The sequence below is a fragment of the Chiloscyllium punctatum genome, chromosome 1 (assembly GCF_047496795.1).
Source record: "Chiloscyllium punctatum isolate Juve2018m chromosome 1, sChiPun1.3, whole genome shotgun sequence".
Classification (NCBI taxonomy): Eukaryota; Metazoa; Chordata; class Chondrichthyes; order Orectolobiformes; family Hemiscylliidae; genus Chiloscyllium; species Chiloscyllium punctatum.
In genome coordinates, this window is record NC_092739.1 from 112,314,414 (window position 1) to 112,326,820 (window position 12,407).

General features: G+C 39.7%; 1 protein-coding gene across 1 annotated transcript in view; it reads right to left on the bottom strand.

The window, feature by feature from the left end:
- gba2 (glucosidase, beta (bile acid) 2) overlaps window positions 1–12,407 on the bottom strand; it is a 68,173-nt gene that overhangs the window by 6,669 nt on the left and 49,097 nt on the right. Inside the window, exons 13-16 of the mRNA XM_072572188.1 lie at window positions 9,892–9,998; window positions 9,045–9,187; window positions 5,903–6,018; window positions 1,782–1,973 (exon numbers count right to left, since the gene is read on the bottom strand). Coding sequence (XP_072428289.1) covers window positions 1,782–1,973; window positions 5,903–6,018; window positions 9,045–9,187; window positions 9,892–9,998 — 558 coding nt within the window. The remainder of the gene's footprint in view (window positions 1–1,781; window positions 1,974–5,902; window positions 6,019–9,044; window positions 9,188–9,891; window positions 9,999–12,407) is intronic.

Here is a 12,407-nt window from a genome sequence, read left to right on the forward strand (position 1 = left end):
CCAGTAGCTTTTTGTAGTATCCAGGTGTCTCCAACTGTTTCCCTGGTGTCACGTGGAGTGAATTGAATTGGCTGAAGACTGGTATCTGTAATGCTGGGGACCACTGGCAGCAGCTGAGATGAATATTCCAATGGGCAGTTCTAGCTTAAGACGGCTGCGAATGCTTCAACCTTTTGTTGTGCTGTGCTCTTACATCATTGAGGATGGGGTTATTTGCCTAGCCTCCTCCTCCTTCAGTGGAGGTGTTTAATTATCCACCACCATTCACAACTGGATGTGACAGGCTTGCAGGGCTTAGATCTGATCTGTTGGTTATGGGATCGGTTAGCTTTTTCAATTACTCGCTGCTTATGCTGTTTTGTATGCAAGTACTCACGTTTGGTAGCTTCACCAGGTATACACATCATTTTCAGGTATGCCTGGTGCCACCCCTGGCATGCCCTCCTGCACTCTCCATTGAACCAAGATTGATCCCCTGGCTTGATGGTAATGGTTGAATAGGCGTTTTCTGGCCAATGAGGTTAGATTGTGTTGGAGTACAATTCTGTTGTTGTTGATGGTCTACAGCACCTCATGGATACCCAGTCCTGAGTTGCTAGATTTGTTCTAAGTTTGTCCAATTTAGAATGGTGATTGCGGAACAGAACACGGTGGAAGTTATTCTCAGTATGAAGATCAGACTTTGTCGCCACAAGGACTATGTGGTAGTCACTCTTACCGATACTGACATGAACAAATGCATCCACAGTTAGCTTATTGTTTTTTCTTTTTATCAGTTCTCTCATCATCTGCTGCGGAGCCAATTAGCAGCAATATCCTTTAGGACCTCACCGGCTTAATCTGTAGTGCTGCTGCTAAACCACTCTTGGTGGTGGATGTCAAAATGTCCCACCCAAGAGTACAACTTTGCGCCCTTAGAGGAAGCACTGAGGGTGGAGCACTAAGTGTTGCTCAACATGGAGCAGTACGAATTCATTAGCTGAGAGAGGATGGTACGTGATAATCAGAAGGAGGTTTCCTTGCCCATGTTTAACTTGAAAGCAAGAGTCTTCATGGGGTCCAGAATCAATGTTGAGGACTCCCAGGGCAACTCCCTCCCAACTGTACATCACTTTGCTGCCACTTCTGCTGGGTCTGTCCTGCATATCCATCTTGTCTTGGGACAAGACATATCCATTGGGGACAGTGATGGTGGTATCTGGGACATTGCCTATAAGGTATGATTCCACGAGTATGGCTGTTGCTTAACTAGTCCGAGACAGCTCTCCTGGTTTTGTGAGAGCCCCCAGATGTTAGTAAGGACGACTTTGCAGGGTCGACAGGGCTGTTTCTGTCAGTGTTTTTTCTAGTGTCTAGGTCAACATCAGGTGATCAGTCTGGTTTCATTTCTTTGAGACTTTGTAGCAATCAGTACAACTGGATGGTTTGCTAGGATGAAGGGCTTTTACCCGAAACTTCGATTTTCCTGGTTCTCGAATGCTACCTGATCTGCTGTGCTTTTCCAGCACCATACTCTTGACTCTGATCTCCAGAATCTGCAGTCCTTACTTTCGCCGATTTCAAAGACAGTCAACCACGTTGCTGTGGATCTGGAGTCACATGTTGGCCAGACAAGGCGAGGATGGCATATTTAATACTCTAAAAATATACTAGTGAACCAGATGGGTTTTTATGATAGTCAACCATCAATTTTATAGACCTGTATAAGGTCACCCCTCAACTTATGTTCCAGTGGAAAAACATCCCACTATTGAGTTATAACATCTTTCTTAATAACTCACCTCTTGTATCATGGTGGCAGCCAGACCATAGACTACCCCAATCCAAACCTCATCTGATTGGACACTGGATGTGTCTATTGTACCATTGGGTCTCATTCCATTTACTGCACCCATAGTCCCATTGGCAAAACTCATTACATTCAAGTCGAAGATTGTCTTTAGTGCTGATAATACATGAGCTTTTGGAAATACCTGTAAATATTAAATAACATTTTTATTTTAGCAGCATAATGTGATATACACATACACATTACATATTTATCAATTTTCAACTATTCACCAACACAGGGCAGACAAGAAATTCAGCCTTATGCCTCTGAAACCTCTTCCACGATTTTCCAAATTGATGTGAAACAATCTTGTTTATCAATTATTTTTCAAGCAAGAAAATGCTTCATCTCACCTCACCAGATAAACAAACCATAGCCTAAAACTAAACCATCCAGCAAATTTCAGGTGTAAGTTTACTGTGTCGATACAGTCCCACTGTCCAATTATTTAGGGAAACAGACTGAAGGCACACAATAATCTTGAGTAAATGCATTAATTTCACAATACTACTATGCTATACAGAACAGACACTTTTTAGGGTTAATCTGTTTGATCTAAATTTCTTGATTTTAGCCACACATAGGCAATTTAAAATGTGGTCCCCTTAAACTAGAAAAGGATTAGAAAATGGAACAATAATATAGCCAAAGCTCCTGCTCCTGATACTGAATAGAGATCCAATTTAGAAAATACATGAATCTTAGGACAGGACATGAAAAGGATCAGGCTTAATTGAGTGTCTTCCCTTAAATAATTTCTAATCATGGCTTATACTTCAAGAATTATTTAGATTAGATGTCTGCTGGCACCCAAAGGCGTTTCCAGAAATCAAATTGCAGTGGAGGGGGACAAAAAAAAAAGACTCGAAATAATTTTGAGCTTTACAAACATTGATAACAGTATTTAACAATTTTTACAAGTTGCAGGTAAATGAAGCAGAGGGGCAGGATGAGCTATATTTTCACATTATAGGTTGTAATCAAGCTAGGGCCATTATTTATCAGAAAGTGCAAAATTAAGTTTTATCGGCAATGATTGCCATTGATGTTGTAATTGTTTCTTCAACAGGCATCTTGCAAGGATGATGCAACATTCAAGTAATCTACTTGAAATTATGTCCAGACTTCGCAGACTTTTGAAAAATAAAAATTAGGATAAAGAGTAGAAATATTCCTACTAGCCTTCCTTTCTTCCTATGGTCCAGGACCATTTCCTAAGAGCTTGACAGCAAGATGCACAGATTCTGGTATTCCACCAGCATTGTGTAAATCCTGCACATTACCTTTTCTAAATGGCTTCATTATCACTGTGTATGTGGTCCATAATATTGTAGAATTTTTACTAAAAATATACTTTCATGGAATATCCATGCTGAAAAGGCCAACATTTATGGTCAATCAACAATTGCCCTTGAGAAGATAGAGATTAGCTACCTTATTAAACTGCTGTAGAACATACATCCACATTGCTGTTAGGGAAGTAATTCCATGATTTAGCCCCAGTGATACCAAAGGAAATGAAACCAAACTTCCAAATCAGGATGGTGTATGGCTCGGAACTGACAAGTCATGGTATACCCATGCATCTGCTGCCCTTACCATTCTAGGTTGTATGGATCACAAGTTTAGAAAGTGCTGATGAGGGAGCCTCAAGTGAGTTTCTGCAGTGCATCTTGTAGCAGCTGTGGCAGACCAGGGGGTCCAATATTAATTTTTAGATCCTCTTTGGGCACGGGATGGGTGCTAGAGGATTAGAAGACAGCTCATGTGAAACCACTATTCAAAAACGAGTAATGGGAAAAACCAGGAAACTACAGGCCATCAAGTCTAACATTTGTAGTAGGGAAATTATTGGGGGACAAACAATCTGAGGGACAGAGTTAATCTCCTTTATGAGAGAAGGATTAATCAAGGATAGTCACCTAGGCTTTGTAGCAGGCAGATCTTTTCTAACTTTTCTTTATTCATTCACAGGATGACGGTGTTGCTGGTTAGGCAGCATTTATTACCCATCTCTAATTGCCTAGAGGCCAGTTAAGAGTTAATCACATTGCTGTGGGTCAGGAATCACATAAAGGTTAGGACCAGGTAAGGATGGCATTTTAGAACATAGAACATAGAAAAATACAGAGCAGAACAGGCCCTTTGGCCCTCTATGCTGCGCCGACCTGTGAACTATTCTCAGCTGGTCCCCCTATACTATCCCAAAATCATCCATGTGCTTATTTAAGGATTGTTTAAATCTCCCTAATGTGGCTGAGTTGACTACATTAGCACATACGGCATTCCACGCCCTTACCACTCCCTGCGTAAAGAACTTGCTTCTGAAATCTGTCTTAAATCTATCACCCCTCAATTTGTAGTTATGCCCTCTCAAACAAGCGGATGTCATTATCCTAGGAAAAAGTCTTTCTCTGTCTACCCTAAATAATCCTCTGACCATCTTGTATGTCTCAATCAAATCCCCCCTTAGCCTTCTTCTTTCCAATGAGAACAGACCCAAGTCTCTCAGCCTTTCCTCATAAGGCCTTCCCTCCAGACCAGGCAACATCCTCTGCACCTTTCCCAATGCTTCCACATCCTTTCTGTAATGGGGCGACCAGAACTGTACACAATATTCCAAGTGTGGCCACACCAGCATTTTGTATAGTTACAGCATGATATTGCGGTTCTGGAACTCAATCCTCTACCAATGAAACCTAACATACCGTATGCCTTCTTAACCTGGGGGCAGTGAACCAGTTAGCTTTCTGGCAATCAACAATTCATGGTCATCATTCGATTCTTAAATCCACATATTTTATTGAACTCAAATTCCACCACCTGCCAAGCTGGAATTTGAACCAGAGTCCCCAGAATGTTATCATGCTCTTTGAATTAACAGTCCAGTGATAAAACCATTAGGCCTTCACCTCCCCTAATAGATTTGATTGAAGTTTATGGCGGTAATAAGGTGTACAGTGCAGTTGATGTCGTCTACATGGACTTCAGTATGGCTTTTGACACGATCATGCATGGCATGCTGGTTGAGAAGTGAAGAGCCCAAGGGATCCAGGGCAAATTGGCAAACTGAATCCAAAATTTGCTTAGTAACAGGAAGCAGAGGGTTAATGTTTGGAGGTATATTTGCAACTGGAAACCTACGTCCACAGGATTTGGTGCTGAATACCCCTATATTTGTTGTGTCCATTAATGATGTAGACATGAATGTCAGAGGTATGATCAGCAAGTTTGCAGATGACACACTGACTATGTGGTTAATAGTGAGAAGGAAAGCCTTAGATTCCAGGACAATATTGACAGACTGTTCAGATGGGCTGAACAGTAAGCAAGTAGATTTTGGGCAAGACCAGAATATATGTGGCCCGATTCCTAATGGCGATAAATCCACCAGAATTAACATACGTGGGTTGGACAGAATTTTCTAATTTAAAAAGGAGTTTGTAGCATATACTAGAGGCTTCATAACTCAATCCCCTCTGGTTTGGCTAGAAGTGATGGCTAAGGGCTCATTTCAGTGCCTCTTTCCAATTCTTCCTAAGCACATATGTCCCAAGCCAAACTCCCAGGTTTCATGTTTCACCTGGAAGAGAAAACAACTCTATACAATAGATAAATGAGATATTAAAATTGTTAGGCTAGAAAGAGAAAAAGAAAACTTCACAGCTGGTAGAGAAGCCCACAAGGGGAACATTTGTAAAATTATTGTAAGGCTGCTCAGGCATGACAGCAATAAGCATTTCACACAAAAAAAAAGTGGGATTCTAGAATGTATCCCAAAAGACTGCATGAAAATTTCAGACAAGAGGTAGATATTTGTGGGACAAGAATGTGAAGGGTTACAAGAAGGAAAAGCACAAGTACTTTAAGTCTTAAGCCTTTGAGTCTACTACATCATTCAATAATGTCATAGCCGATCTAGTTGTGATCTTAGCTTCACTTTCCTGTCTGCCCCTGTAACTCCCTACTTCCCCAACAATCAAAAGTCTACTCAAAATGTTTTAAGAATTTTGGCCACACCATTCAATCCTTCAAATATATACAATTATCAAAAACATTTAATAGAATTACCTCGTATTCATCTTCTCCAAGGCCACATGCTCTCACAAACCACTGCCCAGCACACTGGTCTGACATCACACTATTTGCATAGCATTTCTTACTACTGTCATAATTGTAGTACTTCCCTGCAAAATTAGCAGAATGGCATATTCAATAGGTTGCTAAAATTCAAAACATTGCTAGTGGCAGACAAGTCAGAACATGCATTTTCATGATATTAATAAAGCCCCTCAGGACTAGAACAACAAGCTTCACGAAGTCACATGTATTTTTCCCCATACACAATGTAATGTTCATGTGCATCACCCATCCATTTAAGTGGATCGACCAAGTGGTTGTAACCACAACAGAGGGAAAAAAAACTTAAACATTGCAAAAAAATAGACAAAAATGTGACGCTTTTCATCCTGTAATCAATCATCAGAACGAGAATGCAAGAAACAGACTTGGAAAACAGATGGAAGAGTGCTGATTTGTTGAGCAAATTACTGGCATGGAGTTGTAGCTAGAACAGTTAACTGCCAATCTTATGTCTGAGAACTGACAGCAGATTTGGATTGGTCAGGGTGTTGCAGTAGGAAATGGCAGTCTCGTTGCACTTTTTTCATAAGTGGGCAATGTGCATATGTATCCTTTTGCATAAGCTGGCTTCACAATATTAAGGAATGAGGAAAGCCCTATTCAAAAGCAGTGAACTTTAACAAATCAGGATTTTGCATGCAATGTAAGGCAAGATTAATAGCTTTTGAAAACTGAGGTTTTAACTTCAATGTTGCTGTTATGAATTCTGAACTGAAATTTGATACTGATGTAGACGGACTATTGAAAACTCTGGTTATGCTGACAAGACCAATGACGGTTGGGCTGTAACGGGATGGGGGTAAGAAACAATTTATCTTTTTTTTGTAATTTAAAGCTACAAAGCCAACATTGAGAATAATTCAAATCTGGGCTCTTTTGCTTTCCTCGTCATTGTACTATGTATTATTCTTCACAGAACACACACTGGAAATTTTCTATTCTGTGTTGCCCTTAATTTTAAAACTGCAAAACATCCCAGCACACTTCAAAGGAACATAATCAAAACAAGGTCTTGTGTGCAATAGCTTCTAATACACACGAATACGCAGAGAGAGCCTACTGATTATCTTAAATTGATTTCTAGTGTAACTTTGTAACAGACTTCAGATATTTAATAAACTATTTCCGATATCAGAATTGCATCCAATAGTGAATGCGCTTTGTGGCTTACAAGCACAGGCTGATTCAGCACAAATAGGGCAGCATGGTGGCTCAGTGGTTAGCACTATTGCCTAACAGCACCAGGAACCTGGGTTCGATTCCTGCCTTGGGTGACTGTCTGTGTTGAGTTTGCACATTCTCCCCGTGTCTGTGTGGGTTTGCTCTGGGTGCTCCAGTTTCCTCCCATATCCAAAGATGAGCAGGTTGGGTGAATTGGCCAGGCTAAATTGCCCATGGCGCAGGGTGCATTAGACAGAGGGAAATGGGTCTGGGTGAGTTGCTCTTCGGAGGGCCGGTGTGGACTTGTTGGGCTGAAGGGCCTGTTTCCACACCGCAGGGAATCTAACCTCATGAATCTAATTGGCCTTCTGCCTGCTGCAAATGATCAACTGGATGTGCTGTTTTTGTACAGTCCACTAGTCATTGGGATGTATGACCTACTTACATCACACCTCAAACTACTGAAAACTCTTCACAATAGTTAGTATCCAAAAAGAGATTAACACAAAATGCACATATTAAATAAATGGTTCCCTATGTGATGTTAGGATGTGATGAGACTGCACAACGATTATAAGAGTTCAACATTTTGAGTCACACTTTCACAGTTCCTGGTGAGACACTGTGGCATACAATACAAAAACAGGACAGTAACTGAAGTACATATAGACAAAGAGCAGAAATAGGCCATTTGGCTTGCTGATCCTCTCCACCATTTATTAAGATAATGGCTCATCTCCAGTCCAGATTCCTGCTGATGCTAATAACTTTTCACTCCTTTGTATTCCAAGAATCTATCCATCTCAGGGTTAAAAAGTTAGAAGGGTGTGTTGTTGAGAAAGGAGAACCTGATTAATCAGTACTTTTAAAGCAGCAAATCAAAAACTGGTAACACAAAGAATGAGGATTCCCAACACAGCACATCTTCATTGAAGCTTAGGTGATTAAACATTTTATGTTTAGCAATCATTTTCTTAAAAGTTAATTGACAGAAAAATGGGAATTGGAAACATGTGAAGTTGCTCATTTTAAGAGAGAACAAAAAAAGTATATTTCAACGGAGAAAAAAAACTGCAGAAAACTGCAACACCAAAAGGGGCTTGGGGTACTTGTGCATGAAGCAAAACTAGTACGCAAATACACAGTAATTAGGAAGGCTAATGGAATGTTAACCCTTATTTCAAGGGAGTTGGGATACAAGAATAGAGAAGTCTTGCTGCAACTGTACAAGGTGTTGGTGAGATGACAACTAGAACTGAGAGCAGTTTAGTTAAGGAAGGGGCTTTCATTGCAGGCAGTTCAAGGAAGCTCTGCTGGATATCTCCAGTATAGAGGGATTGTCTGACGATCAAAGGCTAAGGAAGGTGGAGCTCCACTTGCTGGAGTTTAGAAAAATGACAGGATCTCTCATTGCAACAGTTACGATTCTTGAGGAACTTGACAGGGTAAATGTTTCCCCTCATGGGAGGCTCCAGGATCAGAAGGCATCATCTCAGAATAAAAGGGACATCAATTTAAGATTGAGATGAGGAGGAATCTCTTCTCTCAAAGGGTTGTGTGCCTTTAGAACACCCTGCCACTAACAGCTGTGGGGACAGAGTCCTTGTGGATATTTAAGGTTGAGAGAGATAAATTCTTGATCAGAAGGGGAATCAAGTTATACAGGGAAATACACGTGAGAAGTGTTGGATGGCACAGCAGACTCGAGGGGCTGAATGGCCTAGCCATGTTTCCATTTCGTATGGTCTTAAGGGAAATCCCTTCTTCTCCACAAGATGTGGAGTTTTATCTATTCTAGTTAACAGGCTAGGAAAGAATTATTCTAGTTCAAGTGTTGTTTTTTTTTCCAGTAATATTTTTAATCAAAGTGCTATTATATGTTATAGCTAAATTCAGGAATAAGGCTTACCATTCCACAAGATCCTCTCAAAAGCTTCTTTTCCTTTTTCTAGTATGTCTCTGTATTTTTTGTATTCTTCTTCTTCTTTAAGTATCTCAGCCATCTTGCACATAATACACACAGATGCTAACCATAGCCCGCCACAGTAGGCACTGCAATTTATACAAAGAAAACAGAATTATTTTGAACAGTCGATACACATCAGCTTTGCAGAACTAACCAACAACACTCCTCATAGTTTGAGTCAAAATGAATGTTACTTGTGAAACTACCAAAAGGCAGACTTTAAACAAAGTTGTTTACTTTAGAACCATCTTCTCTCCTCTCCCATTCCCTCATTGCAAGTGAAGGAGCTATGTGATGTTAGGATGTGATGAGACTGCACAACGATTATAATAGTTCAACATTTTGAGTCACACTTTCACTGTTCCTGGTGATACACTGTGGCATACAATACAAAAAACAGGACAGTAACTGAAGTACACTAATGAACATATTGTAAATACTAATGTTCCATTCATGATCTGAGGGACTTGGAACACAGGTCAGATTTTGACTAAACGGACAAGAGGGTATCAACAGAAATGTCAGCCCCAGTAGCCATTTTAAGCATCTTAACGTCAAATACTGTTTGATTATGCTCCTTTGAAGTAGATTAGGATATTTCGATATATTAAAATTAAGAGCAGTTACAGAATAGAAGATTTCCTGTATATGTTCTTTGAAGAATAATGCATAGCACAATGAAGATGAAAGATACAAGTCAAGTTGAAAGTAAAAAGAGCAGATTTGAATTGCTCTCAATAAAATTGGCTTGTACCTTTAAATAAAAAAAAGAGAGGGGTGGATTTCTTACCTAGGTCCCGTTACAGCCCAACCATCATAGGTCTGGTCAGCATAACCAGAGTTTTCAATAAGTCCATCTCCATCAGTATCAAACTTCAGTTCAGAATCCATGACAGCCTAAAAACAGTATTGAAGTTACAAACTCCGTTTTCATCAGTTATTAATCTTGCTTTAAATTCCATACAAACGTTCAAACAACCAAAGTCAGATTGTTAAAGTTCACCTCTTTTGATGTTGGGGTTTCCTCACTCCTTAAAAATATGGTGAAACAAGATGATCTACCAGCTTTACAAAAGGTAATTATTTGAATACAGTGCGAAAAGCAGTGAACAAACTTCATTCAGCTCATTAAGCTTCCCAAAATTTACATATTATTTTACTATAGTTTTTCCTTCTAAATCATCTATCAATTCTATTTAAGGAATACTTACTTATTCCCAAATGCTGAAACACAAGTGGAATCCTAATTTTGTTAAACATCTATTGAAACTTCAGTACTTCAATATTTGAGAAACATGAATTATACAATAACCTGCAATAAGCAATTTCAGTATTCTTGATCTGTAATGTTCTCTCAAAAAAAAAAGAGTTGGAAAGAAATTTTGCCAATGATACAATCTTACCAAACTGCTTTTTATTAGAACTAAAGGTTGAAACTCCCCCTGGCCTGACCCTTGGGTCTCAAAAAGGAGGTTGCAGAGATTGCACATGTGAAATTCCAAAATTCTCTAAATTCAGAAATGTTCCTAGTGGATCATAAAAATTGCTAATGTAACATTCTATTTAAGAAAGGAGAGGAGACAAAAAGCATGAAACTATTTGCCAGTTAGTTAAGACCTGTACAGGGAAACTTTAGAATCCATTAATAACAGGTAAAAATCAGGACGTAAAGTATATTATAATACTTGTGACAGGTTTTATGAAAGCAAATCCATATTTAACTAATTTATTAGAATTCTTGGAGGAAATAACAAGCAAATTGGATAAAAGGAAACCTGCACAAGTGACATACTTGGATTGGATTATTTGATAAGGTGCCACAATAGTTACTACACAAAGTAAGAGCTCATGGTTGTTTTTCTTTCGAGGGTTAGGGAAGAGTGGAGCTTGAAGACACAATTAGCTAAGAGGAAGGACAAAACTGGCATAACTCTGGTCTTTTCAACAGTGTCACAGGGGTCAATACTGGGTCCCAACTATATTATTAACTTGGATGAACAGATCAAATGTATGGTTGCTAAATTTACTAGTGATATAAAAATAGGCAGGAGTGTAAATTGGAAAAAGGTCATAGCTTGCAAAGGGAAATGGAAAAATCAAGTTAGTCAGCAAATTTTGGCAGATGGAATACAATGCAGGAAAATGTGAATTTGTCCACTTTGGTAAGAATAAAGCAGCATACTTTTAGAAAGAATAAAGACTACAAAACTGTACCACCGAGAGGCATCTGGATGTTCTGGTGTATACAACTCAAAAAAGTAGAAAAATGCAGCAGTTGGTTCAGAAGACAAATGAACATTGGCTTTTATTGCAATAATTAAAGTACAATTACATCCTCACTCCAACTTTGTTCAATTTCTTTTTGCTATTTTCCAATGTTAGTCAACAGGGTAATTTCATTTACAATTCTAAGATTCAGTTTTGAAGTTGTTTCACAGATATGATGACCCAATGGAGAACATTTTGCTGCTCCCTAACCCATCCCCTTACTGTAAAACCTCCAACCTGCAGTCTCTGCCACTCCCACTCACCTCTCATTTTAGAATATCTGCTCCCGTCTCCCATTCCCTCATTGCAAGTGAAGGAACTGTGCGGTGTTAGGACATGATGTGACTGCACAACGATTATAATAGCTCAACATTTCAAGGTGCACTTTCATGTTTCACAAGCTGCAACTTTGAAACATAAATTCCTGTTCAAGGAGGTCCAGATCGAATTTGATCTGATCTGAAGCCAAGCTCAGGTGTTGTGAAAATGCAGGTCCCAGAAGTGGGGTTGTTATAAATTGATGTCATTGTCGTCAGATCCCCAAGGTCCTACAGCTGTCAAAGCTTGCTTTACTGACAGCAAGGGTTAGAACAAAGAACAAAGTACAGCACAGAACAGGCCCTTCGGCCCATGATGTTGTGCCGAAGATTATTCCTAATCTAAAATAAGATTACCTAACCTACACATCCCTCAATTCACTGCTGTCCATGTGTCCAGCAGTTGCTTAAATGTCCCTAATGACTGTTTCCACCACCACTGCTGGCAACACATTCCATGCATTCATAACTCTATGCAGAAAGAACCTACCTCTGACGTCTCCTCTATACCTTCTCCCTAATATCTTAAAACTATAACCCCTCATGCCAGTCAATCCTGCCCTGGAGATAAGTCTCTGGCTGTTGACCCTATCTATGCCTCTCATTACCTTGTATACCTTGATCAGGTCACCTCTCTTCCTCCTCCTCTCCAAACAGGAAAGTCCAAGCTTAAAAAACCTCTCTTCGTAAAACAAGCCTTCCAGTCCAGGCAGCATCCTGG